Source organism: Malurus melanocephalus, unplaced genomic scaffold (assembly GCF_030028575.1).
Source record: "Malurus melanocephalus ecotype Western Australia unplaced genomic scaffold, MMel_1.1 scaffold_0, whole genome shotgun sequence".
NCBI classification, from domain to species: Eukaryota; Metazoa; Chordata; class Aves; order Passeriformes; family Maluridae; genus Malurus; species Malurus melanocephalus.
In genome coordinates, this window is record NW_026623232.1 from 10,489,352 (window position 1) to 10,513,989 (window position 24,638).

General features: G+C 34.9%; 1 protein-coding gene across 1 annotated transcript in view; it reads right to left on the reverse strand.

Annotated features, from left to right (window-relative positions):
* Window positions 1–24,638, reverse strand: part of EML5 (EMAP like 5) — a 105,029-nt gene that overhangs the window by 52,105 nt on the left and 28,286 nt on the right. The window contains exons 6-16 of the mRNA XM_057384151.1: window positions 18,824–18,959; window positions 15,878–16,079; window positions 14,676–14,813; window positions 13,674–13,930; window positions 12,361–12,573; window positions 11,319–11,486; window positions 9,967–10,073; window positions 9,464–9,582; window positions 3,686–3,872; window positions 1,822–1,927; window positions 540–633 (exon numbers count right to left, since the gene is read on the reverse strand). Coding sequence (XP_057240134.1) covers window positions 540–633; window positions 1,822–1,927; window positions 3,686–3,872; window positions 9,464–9,582; window positions 9,967–10,073; window positions 11,319–11,486; window positions 12,361–12,573; window positions 13,674–13,930; window positions 14,676–14,813; window positions 15,878–16,079; window positions 18,824–18,959 — 1,727 coding nt within the window. The remainder of the gene's footprint in view (window positions 1–539; window positions 634–1,821; window positions 1,928–3,685; window positions 3,873–9,463; window positions 9,583–9,966; window positions 10,074–11,318; window positions 11,487–12,360; window positions 12,574–13,673; window positions 13,931–14,675; window positions 14,814–15,877; window positions 16,080–18,823; window positions 18,960–24,638) is intronic.

Consider the following 24,638-nt stretch of genomic DNA (forward strand, 5'->3'; position numbering starts at 1 on the left):
AAAACCATTCAATAAACATACATTAAATAATTAGTGCAGAAACAAGAAACTTCCAAACAATTTAACCTTTAGAAGTTATTTACGCCAATTTCCTGCTCAAAGACAAGCTGACTTCAAAGTTAGATGAGGCTGGTCAGGACTTTCTTTTTCAGAAAAGGAAAGAACCGTGAAGAAAAAAAAACTCTGCAAAACAACTGCAAATGACTATCCCAAGAAAGCTAGGATGAAAAGGATCTGAACAGATCATATATCACAATCTTTGAGAGGGCAAATAGAATTGCATAGACTTTTAAAGAAATTATTTCAGAACACAACAATGTATGTCTTCTTTCTTCACCAATTGAGCTCTTGTTGACTATCAGAGCTTCATTTACTTCATCCACAGGAAGTTTTAATGCTGTGATAAATGTTATTGTCTATATSATTTAAGCAATAAAAACTGCCAATTTATTAGAGAACTCTTATTCTTTAATATATTTTGCTTACTGTCATTTGATAGTAAAACTAGGTACAAATTTTAAAACATAGTTAATTCCTACCTTACTGCTGAAAGCTTTTCTCCTTTCTTCCAATCCCAGAGTACAATAGTGTGACTGTCATCTATTCCAACAGAAGCCAAACGTTTCCCATCCGCTATAATAATAAATTTATTATTAAGAGAGTAGATAGATAACTATGTTGCAATAATAAGAAACCATGTTGAAAATATTGTAACTTCACAAATATTATAAGACTGTACAAACAGGTGAATAAGCATATGATGCATTTAGAGGAATGTCTTTTCATCCATTTGCTTTTAAACTTGGAGGAAGTGTAGGACTTTAAATTTTCCGATCTAAAACTTGCGCTTAGATGCTCCCGGTTTGTGTTAAATCCCTTGTTCAGTTAGCTGCTGACATAATTGCACAAAAACATTCACCACAGGTTGTTCTTGTAAAAATTTTATGTTCACTCTGAAAATCTCTTTTCACTTCTGAACAGGGAAAAACGGAAGCAATATCATGAAATTTGTGAAATGCTAAACTTAGTAGTACTATGAAATCTTGGAAAAGTTTTGACACATTCCACATTACCCTCTAATAAACGAGCTATTTGCGCTCACTCAAGAACAAGGACTTTCTGACATGTATCCATCTTTGAAATTTCTTTTTCAATTGAAAATTGAAATCTTTGAAATATGTATCCTTGCCAGAATCTGAGATTCGTATCTTAAAAAAGGAGAAAAAGAGGCATCAAAGACTACTCATCTTTGTGATCACACATCTTCACTGTGAGTTTAGAGATCTTACTCAGTAAATCCAAACAATTAAAGAATGAATAGAAGCTAGTGGAGCAGAGGAAATTTATTATTGATACTGGAATTCAATGCATGGGGTGTAAAATCTCAAGGGATTTAACTAACAGTCTCTTGTGTTTGTATGAGACGGAGAGAGAGCTGGTGTTTCTGACCACAACAACTCCATGACTGAACTTTCTGAATGCAYCAGTGTGCAACTCAAATGGTTTTTGGGATTTCATTCTAAAAAGAAAAAATTGCACCTGCCTCATACAACCAAAAGAAATTCTGAAGTGCTCAGCTGAGCTGTTAAACAGCAAAGTACCTGTTCTGGCCCTTCCTATGTGCAAGACTCCGAAGGAGGTCTCTAATGAATGTTCATTTTAAGACAGCCTCTCTCATTTGACATTGAATACTGGAAAATATTTTTTCATACAAAATTTTCACTGTAAAGAAACCCCCAATTTCTTAGTAGAACTGATTAGCTTGTATTTTCASACAGAAAACAAAAAATGCAAATAAATAAATAAATAAATACTTATTACCTGAAAAATCAACAGCACAAACACCATACTGGTGATAGCCCTTTAATACTGAGAGTGGCTTTATTGTTTCTGTATCCCAAATGTGTATTGAGGAATCTCGACCAACCTGAAAGTATACATATTCATAACCATTTGTTTTTCATTTCTCAGTTATTTAACACAGTTGTTTAAAAAGTGTAATAATGAAAAATACTTCCAAAAGTATTTGAAAAAAGTTCCAGTGATAGAATTTTCTTAGTATTACTAAGTTGGCTATTACTAATGTCTGGTAGCAGTACATTATTCCTTTCACTACTTCACAAATACCACTTCCCAGCTGACTAAGGCACATTAATCACAATTAACTAAAGTCCTCCTGTGGGGGGAGGAGAAAAAGCCCTGCATTGATTGCACTGTAGCATATTCACTCCATCAATTTTTCATCAATCATTCCCTGTCTAAAAATAAAAGGTTATTTTTATTGCTAGTATGTCAGTTTCTCTACGTTTGAGAAATCAAGGTGACTTCTGATGCTTTCTGGTGTCATTATAAGTCAGACTCTGATACCTGTGGAGTGATTTCCACTAGAATGGTACCACTGCAGCTAACGAACTTGGTAAGAAATTGAATACAGCTTATTCTTTTAACTATGTACAAAAGCATTTTTAGTCAGTACTTAAAAGATTATTTGCTATTACAAGGGTTTTGCACCAATGCACAAATAAAAAAGGCTGAAAAACTGGAACACTCGCCAGCATTTAAGGCTCAGAAAGCCAGGATCTATTCCTGGTTTTGTCACAAACTTACCAAGAGATATTTGCCAAGCTTTTCAGAACATCCACTATCAGGAAAATCTGAACCAGTGTGGCATGAGGACTTTGATTACTGCATTACCTAGTTTCTTCATATAACATATGTAATGTGTATGTATAAAACTTATATACTAGMGTGAATGTCTGCTGATAGCATAAGGTATTTTAAGATATTGTAAATTCAGGGACATTTTTATTCATAGCGTTTGCTACTCCAAAGTTAAATAAACTCAATTTTTATATTTAGGGCTAATTTCTTAACTGACCTACAGATTAATGCTTATCTCAACACTTTTGTAGAAATCAAGGGCATTATAAGCAAAAGCTCATTTCTATTAAAAATTCAGTTCAACGGTTTTCCAATTTATTACACAATAACAACAACAACAGCAACAATGACAAAAATTACAAGCATAAATAAAAAACCCTGAAACATCAGATCAAGCCTTCAAGTCCTGTTGTATAAATATTTACCGGAAGACTTGTCTGAAAACATGAATAAAAGTAATTTACCTAAAATAACTGTCTGGCAACACATAAAATTAGCTATTATTATTAGTATTATAAAACGAACTCTAGCAACATACATCCCTTTGTTGTACGTGCAAACAGTACATAGTTTGTGTATAGATGATAATAAAAAATATAATGCTTTAAAATGGAATGCTAGATGTAACAAAAACTGCTAACTTCATACTACGAAATAGCAAATGAATGCAATACCAACACAGCTAACGTCACAAAGAAGATACTAAAAAAATACATTTTATCTGCACATTTCCTCCACCTATTATCAAGAAGAAGCAACATAATGCTGAACAAAAACTATTAATGCATTCTTAATTTAAAAAGAGGTTTAGAAAAATGATGAACTAAAGACCCTAACTATAATATAAAGAACTGTAAAAAACACTTCTGTGTCAGTTTTTTACCACAATTCTGCCTGCAACAGAAATGCAATCCTTCACCTGAATATACGCAGACTGGATGTTCTTTCTCCAGGACCACCAACGTCTTTCTAAATTCAGTAGCAACAACTTCAGATTGTTATTGGAGATAAACATGAATCCTACCTGGCCTGTTGCCACGTAGTCCTTTAAGGGATGAATAGCAAGGCAAAGGATGTCATCATCGTGACCCAGATAAAAGCGCTGTGTGTTCTGCTGCCGGTTGTACACCACTCCCACTGCTGCCACATGGTATACAATTTCACCCGTCTGAGTGTAAAAGAGATTGCTTCGGCAGTCGTAACCTCTGTAACTAATTAAAGAAAAGAAGCTTGTTCACCAAAGTCATAAACATATATACTGAAATTKAGATAAAATTATGCTGGATGAATTTTGCACACATAAAACTCGCATTACTTACCAGTTACTGTTTTGAYGTTCTAAGATCATGAACATACTTTCCCAAAGGAATACCAATTTATCAATCTAATTTACTATTCAGACATCAGTATTACAAGCACTAGTTTAAAAGTGACACTTAATAGTTACTTTCCACAACTAGTTTAGAAGAGAAAGTAAKAGCTAATAATTGTTTCAGACCGCATGGAGAAGTTGGGCATGCAACATGTAGTTAAGTGAAAYAGAAAATGTCCGAAATACTGGTTTTGGCTCTCCTAATGCTCACAAATCAGTCAGCAAAACCTGATAGCTTCTGGAAATTTGATAACAGAAAACATATGCATTTTTATTTTCTAGAACAGTTTCTTTTTTGAAGGAAAACCTGTATGCTTACTGTACTGTTACAGGAACAGTCACGAGTACACCAATTCCCAACTGAGGTCTATATGAACTATCTCAGTAAACTCATTTCCTCCTAGGTGTGATTAAGATCATGAAGTTATATACATCTTCCCTTATGTACAGTGCAGCTATATGCACTGGTGAAGTAATGAATCTGTAAGACAGCTGACCAACTTTAATTTAATGAATATTCCAAAAACCATGGATCCATGTTCATAAACACTAGATCTATGCAAAGCAATAGAGCACATATCTGGAGCAGATTTGAATACAGTGTATTTCTGTTGGCTCACCTACATTACACACAATGGCACTTACTCCATTGCATTTGATTAGAGAAAAATTGCTAAAATCACCACACAAAGTTTTTAMACAGACCAGCAGATGATCCAAGTCCACTGCTCCCCAAAAGCAGAATGCTGCATTTCATGAACTTGCATCTCATAAACTTTCAGAAGATCATGACATTCTTCCCTGCCCAGCTCTCTAACCTGCCCAGGTCCCTGCAGATGGCAGCACAGCCATCGGGTCTGCCAGCCTCTCCTCCCAGCTTTGCACTGYCTGCCATACTGCAAAGTCCAAAGCTGGGTCTCATTAGATCACAAACATTCCTTAAACCAGCAAAAATTGTGATAGCACAGAAATAAAAGCTTTTAAATACAGCTTGCTCCAAATGACTGTTTAGATTGGTATTCACRGACAGGTTCTTAACCTCAGATTTGGTCCTAGTCCAGGAACCTTTCAGTGTCTCCTGAGTTACTATCCCTTCAAAATCTCTAGCAGAATCCCTCTTTACATTTGATCTGAGGCTCAGCTATGTCTGCTCCCTGATCTTCTCAAAATGGACAAACAATTCACAATACAAGTGCAGACTCTTCAGTCATGCTTTGCTCTCCCTCCACCCACATCCTTCACTAACAACCTCCCCCTGCAGCAGCATGTGCAGATGTTTTGCAGCTGATTTCTGCCTGACCCAAAGTGCCTTCTCTCTCTTGTGCAGCCTACTGTGATGCACAGCCACCAGGTTTTTAAGGAACGSAAAATACAATGATCTACAGTAACTACGAAGAAAGTAAACAAAAATAAAGTAACGTATCGCAGCATGTAACATCTCCATTTTAAGGATGCTCGGTGAGGGGCAGGGATTACAAAGGCAGGAATAGTGCCAAAGAAGATACCTGAACCTGCTGCTGCCCAGACATTGTTTTCCTGTGCTTCACTCTGCTCTGCTAACCATGCTGGATTTCCTTTTCAAGCACAGAGTAATTAAAGAAAATAAAAAAAAAAAGGCCAAATATGCACCCTAAAGGAGAATATTAAAAAAAGCCAGCATACACAYGCTGAAAGAAATACTGGACATTGAGCAATTTCTTGCAAGCTTAGCAGTCACCTATGAAAGTAAAAAGTGTGAAGACGTTAAAAGGGTTTCAGGTCCTCCTACATGCAACCCAGAAMTTCAGAATTTTCCCAGCTCATCATAACAGTTGCCTAAATTAAATCTAGTGAAACTGAGTACATTAAAGCCATGTATCACAGGACTACTCAAAATATCCAAAATGTTTCTAGGATGCAGGAAAATAGTTCTTATTACTCATATCTATAATTTCTTGTGATAGAAGTTAATTTTAGTTAATTTCCTCCAGTTATTACAAAAATTAGTACAATCAGTTGCTTACAATTAAAATACAACATATTTGCCAAACTATCAAGCAGTGCCAACAAAGACCCTTTGTAACCTAATTAAACACATTTGGTCTCTCCCACGTGCCAGTTTACTAACTCCTGGACTATACAGGTATTGTCACCAGAAGGAAAGTGATGGGTCTAGGTTAGACAGCAATGAAAAGAAGCATATTTCAGTGYAGAAGATCATTCCCTAAGAATATTCTACACAGTTCCAAAATACTTACATCACTGTATTATCAAACCAATTTGAACTGAGATTACTAAACTAATCTGAGCTAATCTCAGAAAAAGCATTAAGAGAAATAATTTATTCACATGCAAAAACAAACCAGAGAAATTTACAAGCTGTCTCGATTAGCAACTATAAATTAAATAATAATGAAAGCAAGTTCTGTATTGTAGTTACTGGATAATACATAACAAGTCACAATAAATACAGGACTGCATTCTGCCATRGTTAATAATCCAAGACCGATTCCAGTTAATACAAGAGTAACCATCAGAATATGTAGCACCTTCAGTACTACAYAGGAAAAAAAATAGCCATTACCAAGGTCACGAATAGCAGGGGCTGCATTCAATGTGAGATTAAGACGTGTAAACACAGGTGTTCCCATGTCTGTTAGATACATTGACTCCCAGATTTTAATCAACAGTGTTGTAATCAATATAGTCAGTTGAACCTGCTGGGCTGCTCAGCTGGCCGACCATCAGCATTTCACTTTACCTGAGCCAAATTAGCCCTTATGCTCCACGGACTACTGACTGGATCTCCATAGACTGTGATGTAAGTTTAGAAATACACATAAAACCATCTACTTTTGGGCACATAACTGAATTCTGCAACCTGAAGCTGAATCCTACCCACATTTGCAAGTTACACATCTATGTCCAACCAACATCTAGTTACACATCTATGTCCAACTAACAGGCAACTTCACAAATAGCAACCTCTCAGAAAAAGAGTCAGTGTAATGCTGTAAGAGTTTCAAAATTTGCATGTTACCCTTCAAAGTATATGTGGGACRTTTCCACACATAGTCCAACCTTCCCTCAAAAACCTCTTGGAGAACCAAATGTCAAAACTAATAGAATCGAGAACAGAGTCTTTAGTGCAAAGGTGGAGACTTATTTTTTAAAAAAAAATCTGCATGGCAGCAGTGTTTTCTCAAGAGGACCCACTCATAGGCTATTCCCTTCAGATACTATTTGTAGGTTCTTCTTGTATGAATCCAYGCAAGTGATAAGGCTGTCATTATAGAGCATTCCCATGTAATTTTGAAACTGCTACCAAACTTCATCTTAGGGTAAGGTTAATCCAATGAATATCCTGAAACTCAAACTAAATTATGTTTAAATCCTTTGAATATTGAAAAAACATTCAATGATTGTATGAATATTTAAAAATATAAAAAATCATTCTTGTGAAATCAACAGCACAGCTTTGAGAAAATACATGAGGGGCATCACTATTACATGTGCATCCTTATTTCCTGCCAGCAAAAAGAAAGCAAGAAGATAGATCCTTTTCATGTTTCCGAACCATCAACCTGCCGAAGATGCGGCAGAATTAAAATACAGGAGAAGTCAAAAAGAGGCCAAATTTGCACACCAATTTCCTAACATGTTTCTGGTCATGAGTGCATCAGATCTTTTAAAGAAAGACACACTTAAAGATGGATCTCTTAACAGAAGTTTTTTTCTCATCCATGTTAGTCAGAAGCTGGCTCACATACTCTGAATTTTATCCTCTACCAAAGGCAGGAAATAACCAGAGGTTTAAAAGATTTCTTACAGGATATCAAGAGATTCTAAAAAGTTCATCTTTCAAGGTAGTTGACAAATTCAAAACACAAGACCAACAAGCTCAAAAACAAAGAAAAGAAAAAGAGCTTCCAATTTCCCTAATTTCAAAAACCACCACTTATATTTTCAAGGAATATCTAAGACATTTCCATTGCAGCTAAAGAAAGATGAAGCAAAGCAGACTTCCTGAATCAGAGAATATGCCTATTACTCACTTGGATGTGGGTCACTTTAAAGTTAACAGCCTGGACATTGAGAAAAATCTGTTGTTCAGCATGGATTCTTCATTAGTTTTCTTGATGCCCATTGGGTAACCAGACAGAACTCAACAGGACATTCTACTTCTGGTCATTCTTGGATACTCTGGTCAAGCTTCACTTCTGTTGTGAAGGAAATAACAATAATACCAAAGATCCAGGGCCCTTGCTTGTATTACATCTTCTTCAGGATCATTTGGTTTTATTCTCAGACCAAATTTTAAAGACTACATACAGCAGCTACCCACCTTAATGCATTTTCTATACAGATATAAAAATCTTCAACTGGGAATTCTGGAGGACCAAAAAGAAAAGTAAAAATACCCAACTCTGTACCAAGCTTCCCAGTTGTCATTATTTCCAAATCTATTACTACATGACTTACTACTCAGACTGTGTGTCTTGTTCACACAAAATAGCTGAGTTGAATATTAACTATTCTTAGCCAATTAATTTATTAAGCATTCCATGTGGAGTCCGACTAAAATTGTTCAAGTGCCGTTATAAAGACAGACAGTATCAGTAACTCATCTGTGCATTCAGTTACATCTGAAAAGAAGCTGCATTCCTGCAAAGAGATACCTTTTGAAAGAAAGACTTGATTTGCAATGTCTTAATTGAATAAAGGTTTTGGTTTGGCTTCGTATCAAGAGAGTTTGYATTTCTGATAATTTTCTAGTGCAGTTACGTCTAGTACCAGTTTGCTTAAAAACACCACATCCTTGTTGTGATAAAAATTCTTCACTTGTGAAGAGGTACGGGAGACTACTAATCCTAAAGATGAAATCATAAGATTTCAAGGATGCATCTGAAAGTCATTCTGCTACCAAAAAGAGAATAAACTAAATTTTAACAAAATTACAAGACCTATTAAGAACTAAATTTAATTCCTAAACTAGCAAAGGAACATGTAAGTTGTTTCAGACTAGGTAGAAACAATTTATGCGTTTTCTTTAATAAATCACTGTTAGAAGCACCACTATGTACATAACCCAGTCATCTTCAACAACACAAAGTTTCTAGCTGTCAAAATAATACACCAAAGAGAACTATTGCTTTCCTGATACTGAAAAGTATGGGTGAGACTACTAAATACTGTATTTAGTCACCTGTATTCAAGCAGTAAGTAGCAGCTAAAGTTTCAGTGCAAATTCACTTCAGAATTCATTGTAGAATTAGCATGTTGGCATCAAAGCCTTTTTTTTATTTAGAGTAARTTTATTTCCACAGATAAAAATAGTAAATCATAAAGCAGTAGACCTAAAAGTCTTTAATCAGATTATTAAATTATAAACACCAGTCTACAAAATCAAACAGTTTGCTTGTATATTTTAAAGAATCCTAGTTTGCATACCCATGAACAAAGTGTAGTCTTATACTGTTCCCTGGAGCTCGCTCACGTCTCTTAGAAGCTGCACTTTTTCTTTTTTCTTTGCATTGCTCTTTAAGTTGAGGTAGATCTTCTTTGTAAACCTTTAAGGAAAAGCATACTTAAAAGATCAGTCAGAAAAATGTATTTCATTTCACTCACAAAATGTTATTCTGACAAAATTGAAAAACCGCCTCCAACAGCTGTAGCCAGTGACTGTATAGTGCAACTTGGTCTTACATTGCATTCTAGGAAAACATGTGCTAATTTTTCTCCTTGTTAATATTAATAAATATATTTATAGTAATTATTAGTCTATTATAATATTTTAATTATCTTGATCTTTTGAGTGCATCAGGTAACAAAAATTCTAAAGGTTTTGGTCAGTTCCCATGCAGTCTCCCAGTTTTGAAATTTCACCAATCTTCATAAACAACCAACTGAAACCCTGGGAAGCTTCCAGCTGCCATTGAAACTGAAATCTTTACCTGTCGACGATAGGTGATCTGTGTCTCTTGTTCAATTTCAGAGTCCAGCTCTGGAACATCAGACTGATCTGAATCTGATTCATCACTATTAGAATCAACCAGACTCTCTGGCACCAAGGAAACAGAAATAAAAAATTAAGCAACCTAAATTACAAGCCAGAAAGGGTTTAAAGTAACTGCTTGAAGTTTCTGATTTGATAATCCATGCTTATATTAACTACAACATAAACTGCTAAAAATTGACAGGAACAATTCTGCTGCTACATGAGAAGCCATAAGTATGATAATTTTGAGCGTTGGAGTGAGTTAGTTTTCATTAACTAAAATTATTTCATCAACTTCAATGTTAGGAGAAAAGGAAAAAAAGAAGAGAATTAAATAATGAATACAAAGAAAAACTAAGACTTGTACAAAATTAACACAGGGTCCAAAGAGAATCTTCTGTTGAAGTGAGACACTGATGCAAGCAGGAATTCTTCAGGTAGATAAGGGGGAGGGGAAAAAAAACTATAGACAGGAAGAAAGGGGCAATAGTTTTTGTGACTGCAGAGAAAAAGTGTAGTTATTTAAGTTTGACATGTAGGAAGAGCCTATTATTGTTTCCTTCTGCTTTTGTCACTGACAAGCTCAGCACTACATCTGTATTCATTTACCTATTTGCTGGATTCCACACTGACACACATTCATCTGATCTGAGCAATTAAACAGTGAAACAGCCTATTTTATTGTAATTCTATATACTTATTTCCCCAAAGGATTCTCTAAATTCCTTTAGGAATTTCCAAGGGAGACACTCAGTTAGCTGCTTTGATTTCTGAAAACGGCGTCATGAGAATAATTGTTGTATTAGTCACTAGTGGAAACATGATCTTCATTTTTTGCCAAACATTAAATATCTATATTCTGCTTTAAAAAAAAATAAAAGCAGTAATAAAACTTGAATTATAATCCAAATACTTTAAAACTCTAAATCAAATTCGTATAAAAATCCATTTTTCCAGCGGCACTTGAACATCCAGTTGTTGTCAATTAGGTAAAGGATGACATGTACAGAATTCAGAAATTTGTATTTATGACCTGAACTTTAAAAATTTTCCTTGTCAAAGGAAACACATCAGTGAAAGGTTTTTCACACCCTTGCTAGCCTGAACACACAGGTTAATGTCACATATTAGGCAATGCTATCAGGTGCTTCAGGCACCTGCAAAGTTTAAAGAACAACACCTGTTGTAATTGTGCACACTGACAATTTTGAATATTTATTTCAATACTTGCACTGAAGAATTTTACTTCTCTTTTAGCCTCCCTGCCTTCCACATTTTTGGTGGTGGTTTTTTTAGTTCATTAATTACCTTGGGGTGCTATATGAAGAGTGTCCTTCAACTTCCGGTCGGGGACAAACTTCCACTGAAAGACAGAATGATCAGCTCCCCCGATGGAAACAACCCACTGGTGATCATGCGACCATCTGACATTTGTCACGTGAGCCGAATGACCAAGATATTTTTTAAACTTTGCTCCTAGAACAAGAATACAAATCTCTGTCAACTTGTGAAATAAATGTTTCAGAAGTACCTCAGAAATTCATGTTAAGGAGACCTTAATAAAGATATTCTAATTATTAGTGATATTTTAATTAATAGCAACAACTTTTTGCATTTTTCAGAGATTTTAATCTGTATAGAAGATACACTTTAAGTTTAGGTTCCAAAATATAATATCTTTACCAAGTTAAGCACAAGAGCAGAGGACATATGATAATGCTTTATGAGGTGTACTAGAGATTTTTTAGATTTCATTGTATTAATTATATTTTGCTTTTTACAAACCAAGATTTCTACATTGAAAAAATACAGTTATTGAAATAATGTATATTTAGGTCTGTGAAAACACCCCCATATATTGCTGGTAGCAGTGGTTCCCACTGAGTGTTAAGTACTTCTAGCAATTCATCTCCTCCCACGTTTAGCAGCACTAGAACTGGGAGTAGTAGTACAGCTACATCAAATTAACATTTTCACTGCTATATAATTACAACACAGTGATTGGATAACTTTCTGAAATGAAGTGCCTAACAGCACTCCATCATAGAGATGTCTTTTTAGACCAGAAAGGCTTCAAGAGCTGTTGGAAGAACTTCATTCTAGACACCATTCACATTTAATGCTGGCTACAACTGCATGGATGGGTTTTAGGATATATCTTCAAGGTTTATGAACTGAAAAGAAACGTTCTGGGTGTTGTGTTTTTAAAGACTGATATTTCCCCATTTAATAAAATTCTGTTTTCAAAAGGTGGTATTAAAAACCATTTCATTTTCCAGTCTTCTAATACATTTTTCTTGAATAGACACAATTAAAAAATATGCTTCTACTTGACTTTAAAAGGCACTACCTTTTCTCAGACATGGGTATCGAAAGAGTTTTACTATTCCATAATCATCAGCCGTAACCATAACTTGTCCAATAAAATTCGCATCCACAGAATTTATATCATTTATATCTGAATATTTGGGCCAGATTCCATTAACTTCAAAGCCAGAAACACAGGTCCATGATGCCCACTGAATGCCTTTCAATTCCTCTTTGTTTGTTACTTCTTTTCCACCTAAGAACAAAAATAAATAGCCATTTTTCAATATTCACTTATGCCATTTTAAAGAATGTAACATTTTAAAAAGTTCTCTAGAAATCAAATCCAAGTGGGACAGAAGKAAAGCCTGACTTCTAAAACTGTCCTGATATCTAGTATTACCTATTATGACCAACAGTATTAGTCATAAGGCTTCTCAAGACTATTTAACAGAAGATCATAAGTTTGTTACTTTAWAGTTCTTATTATTTCTTGGTATCTCCTTGAGGCTGTGTTATTTTTTAAATGTTTATCAAAAATACATGTAGGCATTCTAAGATAAAGTTCATGAAAAATTCTATTGCTGAATGATTCTAGAAACTTGGATTATTTATAACAAGAACTGAAGAACTGATCTGGCCACAGTAAATCACTAAAAACACCCATTTTCTGCTTAGATCCTTGTTACATTATTTCACACCAGCCGTATCTGTAATGAGATTGATCCAATTCCACAAAGTTCTATCTTGACAGAAMTTATTTCAAGAGTATGGGACAGTTCAGTCAAGTTTTTAAGAGAATCATCTTGAAAACACTTTCAATAAMGGGGTTGTCACAAAGTTCCTCTCTGCAAAAGCTCTTTTTAGTCGAATTCCTCAGTCTGGAGCACAGTTCTAGAAAATCAAATGCCTCTTCTGAGATGCAACATGCTGATTTTTTCACACATTTTAAAAAACTGTACAGTGCAATCAAACAATTCATTTACTACCCAAGGCCCATAAGTACAAAGCTATTAAGCTGTTGCAGAACTTAGTTTAAATGYTGAATTTTAATTCTTCTAAAAAAAGTGGGAGCGAAAGTTTATTTTTGAGAAATAAATTATAACTCAACAACTCTAGTATGAAAAGCTGGATTGGAAAGAAGAGTAAACATATATGGATGAAAATATTTCAGTAACTTCGCCAGAAAAATGCAGTACTTACTCAAATGTGGCTAAACACTTTTATGAACTTACAAGAAACTTTCTCTGTACCACCATTCTTTAAACCATGATTTACACTTGGCTTTTTTTACAAAGCCACTATGTTATTCCTGTAACAAGTAACAAATATCATAAAGACAACTCAGAATCTTACTTGGCATTCTGTAAAAAAGTCTCTTTCCATTGCCATCATTGGTCTGTAAGTATTTACTGTCTGAAGACCAATCCATATGCGTGATGAAACTTAAAGATCCAATACATTCCCCAACTTTCTTGTATCGTTGAACAACACCATATATATCCACAGAGCTGTCATTGGAACCAACAGCTAGGAAATTCCCATCTGGAGAATATTTGAGTTCATGAATAGCTTCTTTCCTGTCTTTGATATGAACAACCTCAGTCATATCTCTGTAGTACGAAAGAAAGCATGTCATAAGTAGAGAAGAGCCTCATCACACTGTCAAGCTCCCAGGCTAAAAAACGAACAAGATTGTGAAATTGTATTTTGAACTTAACCATCCCGTGTGCAAGCACATCACTGCTGTTTCTAGAGTTGACTAGTGCTTCATTGAGAAAAAAGATAAGGAAACACTGACAAAAGAAAGTGCTTCTCTGGACTGAGGGACAGCGAACAAAAGGAACTGCTCAAACTGGGTCTACAAGAAAACTTCATCAGGTAGATTATGAGATCTTCATTCACCTGGRAAAGGAAACTTCACTGACATGAGACACAGATCTCATTTTCCCTTTAAAACTGTGGGATCATAGCAGCACAAGGCAGCCCTGATTTTACATGTATGATGTGCTGACAGCARAATCCCAACAGATGGACACAATTTAGCATGGAATGAAAAATTATTTCTCAGTAATTCAAGGATAATTAATAAATTTAAAAACTAAAGTAAAACATTTTCTGGAACACTGACACTCTCTGCAAATAGACCAATATACTTTTTCAAATGTGTTTTTATAGAACAGCATGAACATACATAGCACACATTTTAAAAATCWGAGCACGCTCCACCTAAAACAAAACGTAAGTGTCCACATACATGGCCACAACAGTATCAATATACATACGATGCATAAAATCAATTAGATAACCTGCTTGAAAGAGTAAATAATGCACGCATTTTTAATTTGTGTAGCATACCTGACCCGAAGCACAGTGAAAGAGCCATCCTTCATTCCAAGAGCGAGATGGATTCCATCAGTACTAACCGCAGCACAGCGAATGGGTTCCTCCATGTTGCACCGGGCAATCAGAGCATGGTCTATTAAACTCCAAATTCTAAAATAAATTAATKATTTCAAATGTAAAAAGGGTTGTGCAGCTTTGTCATAGATGAAGCCCTCAGTTGCCGGACAATGCTGGACACGGCAGTGTCCTACTTTAAAATAATTTTCCACATGGAAAATCTAAGATATACATRTGAATTTTGCATAAAGCAAGAATTATTCTTGTATTAAATATTCTTGTATTTTAAAAGATGGTAATATTGCTAATGAGAAAATGTGGGGACAGATTAATTTTGATTGACTGAATATGAAAATTGATAATATATGACAATATATACTTTTAGACCACTCTGGCAAAAGTTCCACTATTTTGCTAATAATTCTAGCCAAGAATTTTAAATAACAAAGACTTCAATCAGTATAAACAACTTTTCCTATTAACAAGTCATTATTAATAACCCCTTATAACTAATGATATTATAATACTTAAGTTTTTACAAGATACATCTGGAATCTAAGAGTATTGTTTCAATATTAATTATTGAATTATTGATTTGCTTAACCATGTTACATTTTAGATATTAACAAAAATGCCAACACRTTTAACTTAAAAGAAGAAAATATGGTTTTGACCCCCCAAAAAATAGATGAACATGTAAAAGGGAGTAATTTAATGGGCCTTCTGAGCATTTATATTTTGTTCGCAATGCATGCACRAAGTTGGATGAAATTTACAAATTAAAAGTTAACTTGCAGCATTTGGAAAAGTAAATATGGTAAGAGTAAAATGTGTTTTTATCACAGTATTTTTCATCACAAGCTACGCATGCTTAACATAACCCCAGAAAAGGAAATACTTAAAAGGATACTTGCCTCTGAGTGCTCAATGCTAGCCTAAATTAAATGTTTTCAAATTTCATACATGGGGGGGGTTGGGAAATATATACTCCCATAGTATTTTATTACTGAAGAGCACTAACTTCTACAACAACTGTAGAAGTACATCAATGCTACATTTTAATACCTTTAAAATGTTTACATTTCCAGTTAGGTTACCTACAAAATGAGCCCTTTTTATAAAACTGTATGCAGTTTAACAAACAAACAAAATTTAACCTGACAGAACGATCGTCGCTTCCAGTCATGGCCAGGGGTTTTGTAGGATGGACAGCCAAAGCCCACAGCTCTCCTTCACAGTGCCCCTGCATTATCAGGAAAGGCTTATTACGCTCATGCACCACAATTTCAAAAATTTCACTATCTTGTGTCCCGACGAGTATATGGTCTCCTCTCCAGCAAACACTTCTTACAGAGAGACCTGCAGAAGAGATTGTTACTGAGAAACACATCCTCAGAACTTGTAAAACAAAGGTGAAGTAGCACATGAAAGAACATAAAAAAAARGCGAGAAAATGTCAAGAAGTATCCATATACCTTCTCTGCTATATTCCTGGATTTATTTCCTTTACTCTTTTTATCTATTTCATAGATAGAGGCATATTTGCCCTTCGAACATGAACTTTYTAAGCTTAGTATTAAAAAATTTCTAAAATATCACATGAGTTATTTAAATAAAGGAAAAATATAGTACTGACTTTTGCAGCTGAAATTATGCCCTTAATATCTTTACAGTTCAAGTAAGGTAACAGAGAATAAAAATGACAATTTCGGATCAAACCACAGACTTCAGTACTAGGCAGGTGAACCTAAATTATGTAAGTGATGGAGGCCCCAACATTGTGTGAAAGACAGTCATAGAGCCCAATCCTTTTTAACATCTGAACAGCACACAGAACTATTTTTTCCTACTAAATGAAAAATAMCAATCAAACTGGAACAACATTTAGTGAGGTGAAAAGTATTTATGATGGATTTTAACATGCATTCCTAACAAATGAATTCATTTCTAGGCTTACAGTGGAGGTAAGCACTCACAGGCCTTGTTTGTAGATAAGGCTGGGAATTATAAGATGTAAATTAGGAGAGCTTACACTGAGAACCCAGTCTAAGAAATACATACCTTTTAAAACAGGCTGCATTTTTTACATTCTGATAATGCAACTCAATTTTGCCAATTTGAAATTTACATAACCAGATGGTAGCAATGCCTAATTTAACTAATTCATTTTGCCTGAACACTGACTTTTGTGGAAATTAGCTCAAAAATACCTTTGAAAAACTACTCTGGATTAATAAATGAGACAAAAATACATCTATCAGATAAGAGAAAGAAATATTGTTATGGTATAGGTTGACATGCTTTTAAAAAATATTTTTATCTATGTGGAGGGAAAAGAAAATCCAATGTTATTAATTTTATATTGGGAAAAAACTSGAATGGAGGGTTAATGGGCCAGTCTGGTGCATCGATAGGGGTGTTTTGATTCTGACAAAGAGAGCTCTCAAAGCAAAGCTCCTGATCATGCCTACTTAATATGCTTGGCATGACAAGGTAGCCTTCAAATGCAAAAATAAAGAACTCCCTCCACATGAAGCAAAACAATGTACTCCAGGAGTGCACTCGGTGCACTCCAACCGCAATGCAGTGCTCAGTCTGCTAAACCAGACTAGAGCTAATGCCCCTCAAACACCCCTCAAAATGAACATCTACTGTGATAATCAAACAGCTCCCAGCATCTCCTCTGCTTTACAGATTTGAACTGTTTATTGTACTGCTGAATATAAACACCACACCATTCAGCCCTATAATTTGACATTATATGGCTGTACTCTCTACAATGATTTAAAAATAAAGAAACAACTAACCAGGAATTTGATGAAAGATGACTAAGAAACCTATTTCAGTAATTTGGAATTCCTTGTGGTGGAGGGAAACATTTTGAAATACAATGTGACTACTTGGAGGATATATAGAGATTCAATTAATTGCTGTGAGCTATTCACAAGAATACAGAACTTGAGTTCATGTTCACAGATAAAATTACTAAGAGGTAAAATATATGAGTAGCAGATAATTAGYGATTAAGAAAATGAGCAAGAGGACAGGTCGTAAAGTCTATCCTTAAAACTATACAGGAAAAAAAGAGGGAAGGGAAAAAAGTCAGGAAACTAATTTTATTCAAGGTAAGATTTTTTTTTTAAATCTACTTCCTCTGTAATGGGCATTTGATAAGGCAAAAGCTGATSATAAGAGTCTGTTACCTCAAAAGTAAAGGAGACAAACTGGAGTGGAGAACAAATTTGAAAGAATGAAACGGGGCTTCAAACACAGCTTTCAGCTACATGCATCAGAACTGAGAAGCAGCAGGTCAATAAATTTAAATTTAAAACAGAGCCACTCTACTGCAGGGACTATTTAAAATGAAATGTAWTTCATCTTGTTGCAATACTTTACAATCTTGGTGGGAATGCCATGTCAATTACAGTTTACAAAGACTTCACTTGTAATTAGTTATGTATTGACCCTGAGTATGTGATTGCTATCAGACATTCCAGCACATTTTTAAAATCTTGGCAAGATATTAGAAAATAACAAAAGTGACTGGGGGCGAAGGAAACCAAATGCCAACAAAAGCAATATTGTAAGTGACATTAGTGCTTCAGTATATGTTTGTATTCTTTTCCTAAATCATTACAGMAACAGTATCTGGAACACCGTGTAAAACTTTAACATGACATAAACTGTAACTGAAGTCATAAGTAAAAGAAGTGTTTTATATTCTTCGAAACTGTAAATAACTTCCAAATAGTTTAATGGAAATTTGGATAACTAGCAGATGAAATTTTTGTAAAATGTTGTTTTACATTGTAGATATGTCTCTTTCAAGTTCTCTCACATCATTACTGCACTGTGTTAAAAACTGCTGTGCTCTACAAACCATGTGCATAAAAACCTTAAATCTGTGTCTGCATTTTAATCTTATGRGGTTTTTATAACAGTAACTGTAACCTTCATACTAATGGGCATGATCTACTTCTAGCAACTAGTTCATARTAACATACATAAAATAACATTTTTGGATTTTGAAGTCTTTCCTTGTTCAGAACACTTATAAATTTCCTATCTTATTGGCATATTGAAAGCAACAAACTTATCTTTACCTTTATATCCCTGGTCTGTTTCCCTGAGATCAATCACAGTAATTGGTTTAAAATTTAAGTCCCACAAGCGAACACAGCCATCCCTGCCACCAGTGGCAAACCCTTCTTCACATGCATTCATGCTGAAAATTCCTGCCTAAAGAGAGAAAGAAGTTATTTTTAACAACATACACAGATTAGAGAAAACCAGTATACAACTAATAAAAGCTTCAAATACAAGAAAAGTCAGAAATGGAAACACACAAAACAAGCAGAATTAACAATAAGTGATAAACAGTAAGAATTGCTGCAAGAATGCCTTCATCCTGATCATCATCATCATAGTGATGTTGCTTCTTATCCCTAGAAAGAGATTAGTTTCATGTCCTCTTGCCTTAGGATGTGATCCAACTCTAATAAATTTCAACATCAAGAGCTCCCATGATCTCTGTTAGGCTTGGTTTGGGGCCTTTGTTGCTTTACTCAGCTGCTATATAACAATGCAAAAAACAACTGGGATTTTTAAAATATTTTAAGCCACGGAAAACAGATTTAAAATTGAAGTTTAGAAACAGAACGTAAGAAAAACAGTGACCATGTTATACCATTGAAAAATTAATATAAGTTTTCATTTTAAAGGCATAACAAAACAAAATCTAACCCATTTTCTTCAACTCACTTGATACATGTTCAGGATAACCAAGAGCCAAGGATGATACATGTTGTATTAAAATAAATATAGCCACATAGACACTGTATTTGATTTAACATGATACATATCTAATAGCATACCCACACTATTGGTGGTGGTTTTTAATTACCCACACAACTCATTAGTCTTTTGTTCAGAAATAAATCTCACACTTCAGCAAGCAAAGCTACTGAAAGGGCAACTTTAGCTAATAAGCCTATAAGAAGTTTAAAAAATTGCTCTGCATTGAAGTATGCAATATTCAGCTATGACAAAAGTAAACAAGAGAGCTTTAGAAAAAATGAAGAGAAAATCCATCTCCAACTCCTGTCCAAAAGAAGGTGGAACAGCCAAAGTGTACACATATCTTCCATAATATTGGGCTGAAATTTCAGTTTTGTAAATAAGTAAATGTAAAGATCCAACAGTTTCTTCAGYTAGGGGTCCAGATTTTAAAGTAACGAAGCACATTAACCCCACAGCTGAAAGCAACTTGCAAAGGAGAGATTGGCTTTCATGGGAAAACAAAGTTGGACACTCACAGAACAAATCAGGATTCAGTGTTGTGAGAATTCTGAGGTACTCGTGACTATTCTCTCCTAACAATATGGTTTTTTTCTTCTTAAATCRCTAAGAAAAATATCATAACAGACTGGTCACAATGAAATTTGGAGTGTGTTTGCTTTTCTAGCATCAGGTAACAAGGAYATAATTTTCCAGTAAGAAGAAAGAAATCACCCAGCTTTCACCAAAAACAAGYAGCCCACTAGAATGTCAAATGACAATCAAAACTGAAAGACTAGGATGACAGAACTCAAACCTTTTGGCATGTAATGTCCATTCTCAAGAAAGAGACTCCTATGACAAGCCACATTTTCAGGAGCAGTACATGTCTAAACAGAAATGTAGCAGAATTATTAAGTCATAAGCAGATTAGGAGGTTAACTCCCATTATTGCTAATGTCCTGAAAATCCTCTTTCTGTTTCTTTGGGAGCCTAGAGGTTTTTGAAAATACAACACAAACTGTATTTGTTTCTCTCCATTTGTGTCTGTTTTACTGCATTAACCTTTAATATTGTGAGAAGTCTTATGAAAAGCAGCTGAGGGAGCTTGTTTGTTTAGCCTGGAGAAAAGGAGGCCCAAGTGTGACCTTACCACTCTTTASAACTGCCTGATAGGAAACTGTAGCCAGGTCTCTTCTTCCAGGTAACAAGTGACAGGATGAGAGAAAATGGCCTTAAGTYGCACCAGGGAAGGTTTAGATTGGATATCAGTAAAAATTTCTTCACTGAAAAGGTTGCCAGGTATTGACACAGGCTGCCTGGGAAATCCTAGAGGGATAATCCCTGGCAATGTAAAAAAAAATTGGTAGATGTGGCACCTGTGGATGGGGTTGAGTGGTGAACACAGCAGTGCTAGGTTAACRTTCAACTCTATGATCTTGGAGGCTTTTTCCAACTTTAATGATTCCATGATTCTATTGCCATGGAATAAATAAAAGTCTAGAGGAATTTCAGCTCATGTTCAGCATATGCTGAATTCTACCCAAGTTGAAGTCTTTTCAAGCTCTTTTTGGAATGCAATCTTGATAATAGAATTATTTTCTTTTCTCTAATTAACTCTTCCCAAAACCCATCATTTAATTAGTCAGTAATAAAAAAAATAACCAGACATTTGTCAATGTGGGAGCTGGCAGAATGCTCTGAAGATAAGATCAAGTGGATCTAGCATTAATCTGTTTTCCATTCCACAGAATATCCTTATCTTGAAAAGGACATACTGGTTGTCAAGGAGATTTGGCAGATGTGCTTGCTCAATCTCTTGAAATGTAATTGGACACTGTCATTTCAGTCTTTGTGCCACTAGAATAAGAGAACAAGATGCAAACTATAAAAAAAGACCCTCGTTAATGGTGACTGTAAGTATCTAATGGGAAAAGCTGAGCTTTGCTACATTTCATATAATTGTTAGGTTCACACTTAATGGGGAAAAGACGATTCCTTACTGAGGTAGCTTGGCCAGTAAATCCTCCACTAAATCCTTCTTTTTATAAACTGTCAAGATTGTTAATGCAAATCAACTCTGGAGTCTTCATGCTTCTTTTAATCCATCAGCCTTAAATTGTCATTTACATAATTTGACTCTTGACGGTCAAAAACCCTCTAGCAGCAATGAGAGGCAAACAATGGCACTGACTATGTTAGATCCAATTGAATGTGAGCCACAAAGACTGACTCTGCTTCTGAAYGAAAATAAAAGGTGTAGGTCAAAGACTCCCATTTAAAAATTATGAAGCTTGACATACAGACTGCATTCTTCTTTTACAAATTTTTCATTGCATCTCCTAATGAACAGGAAAATTCTGGAAATAATATCTCAAGCTCATCAGCAGTTTTCTGAGAATGCTGAATATTTCCTGTTTTTCCAACATAACCAGCTGGTATCACATCTGTGCTCCCTCAAATTAAAAAAAAAAAAAAGTTAAATGAGAGCAAATAAAAAAATTAATGCCCAGATCTACCAGAAATTACGGTTGAAAGGTAGAGAAGTATACAAAGAACTTGATGAAGATGATCCCTACTGCATGAATACTTACTACTGCTTGAATCTAGGAAGTTTCCAATACTGAGGCAGTTTCTGGTTTTCTATTGCTGCTGGACCTATCTCATCCCCAATGGACAGAAATCAAGTATCAATTTATCTAAATGCAGTTGTTTATATAAAATCCACCAGTATGTGACTATGCATTCCTAAACCACATGATGACTGCAGTTAGCTATAATTAGGACCAAGCTTGGAAGTTCGTATGGAAACTTCAGAAGCAATTGAGTACTACTGAGCAACATGGAAAACAGAAACACCATACCAATACAAAAGAACTCCAGAGCCTCCTTTTTAGTCCCAGATACAACATAGGACACCAACGTAAAGCATGGAAAGCAACCCATATGTTGGGCACTTCCTTTGAGACATTGTGTCACCCAATACATACTGAACAGCAAGGAAACAGATTGCAAACATTTAAGAGAGGTGTCAGTGAGTGTACAGTGGAGAGGCACTACTGTGAAATGTAATCTTCCTGTCTAACAAATCATCCATAAAACAGCTTAAAAATGTGCGTATTACTATAAAAATCTTAAAGTAGTTGTCCAYGCACCTCTCATTGGCTGAAAGAAGTTGACACTTAACTTTGAAACCAGTGACTAGTCTAATAYGCAGGAGAAAATACTGCATGACTTAATGTGTTGGCACTTGATACCAGCTTAAAACCATTCATTTAAGTTCATTATATTGTTTCCATCTATATTTAATTAGTATCCAGCCAACTGACATAGGTGTGCAATAGTTTTAACAGAGTGCCCATTATTTAACCTCAAGCTTGTTATTTAACCTCAGTTTCTGACATCAATCCACACAACTTTAATGTGTACCTCTGAAAGATTATCTCAAAATTAATTATTCATCTGCTGAGCAAGCATCTTATGTGCAGTTACTATGCAAGGCAAAGGCATAACACACAAAAATCTTTAAAATATACAGTATTTTTAAATAAGCATACAATTTTGCCTTAATATAAAAGTAACATCTTGCATTTATATCTTAATAATCAAGGAGTACCTTGACTTTAGGACACATAAGGTGATACATGRAAGATTCTAGAATCTGCTCTTTGCACTGGTACACGAATGAGACATCTATTAAAAGATTTTTTTTATTAGTCAATGTATTTATTAACTTTCCAGAACCAGATGCATCACCTACAAATAACATCATAGAGTATTACCATTGCCAGTATATTTGCACATGTTTTCATGTAATTGTTCTTCAGAAAATTTCATTGTTAGTATTATTATTTAGKAAGCAAATCTAGAATTGCTACCCATTGCTATCCACTGTTTCCTGCACATGAACTCTGTGCCTTTACTCCTAAACCCTGCTCGTTTCCATCTTTTCCTACTTCTCATTTCTACTTTTACATTAAGTGAACTCACTAACCCTTATCCAAATAATTCTCCAGTCACCTCAACCTATTTGCTTTCAACTTTTGGTTTCTACTCAAACTCAGATAGGAATCTGCAGGAAACTCTACTTTCCTCCCTCTACAGTTCCTAGTATTGCTATGATAGAAAACATAATCTGTCTAAATTCAGAATTCTTTCTTTGCTTGTTAGTGTTAAAGTTTCAGTTTCCTTGGTTGCTCATACTGGGAGAGCATGGTTTATTTTTTATTTTTTATTTTTAATATTGAATTATTGAAAAATAAAAACTGTCTTTTCAGGTAGGACCATCATAACAAAGAGAACCAACCTTTGAAGAAAACATGTTTTCTGTATTAACGCAGACAGTGCCTTAATAATAATAAATCTGGGGACAGATTACTTCTCCACATCACTAATGTGCCTCAGAAAATGTTTCCCAGTATCTCAGATACCTACTGCCTATGCTGCAAGAAAAGAATGGTATTTATGCAAATAATGAGACATGCCTTCCTTTAATGACTTTACCATTTATTTCGAGCCTGCTGGGTCATAACGATGCAGGATGACAAACAGGTATGCAGAGATGACAATTCCAACACAGCATACTGAAGAGAAATTYATATCAATTCCCCACTATGTGCACACCGTCCCTTCAACAATATACATATATCTTGTTATTTACACTGGCATTTTCTTTTGAATGGACAAGAAGGACATAATTTATAAAATGAAGTATAAAATAGCCATGAAAAAGCATGATAATACTTTAGTCTGGCTGAAGAAAAGACTCCAAGTTTCCATACGTTGTGCTTTAAGTAGTCTGAAAACATCCTTTAAGGTAACTTTTTACTGAAAAACAAGGTTTCATTTTCTTGGAAAGAAGTTTYCACATTTTATTGTTTGGTTGGTTTCTTTTTCACTGAAATTGGTGAGATTTGTAGTGACTAATATCTCGTAAAACTGAATTTCAAAGACATGAACTAGTGTCCCTACTTAATTTTCAGTACTGCGAAGTACAATTCCATTGAGCCTAGATGACAGAGCCAAAAATAGAAGGCTAGATGAGACCTACTCCAAGGTCACCTGAGCTCTGTCCATTGATGGGACTGAAGATAAAGAGCACAGCACTTCAAATTTGATCTTGTGGTCAGCTAAGAGCTGACA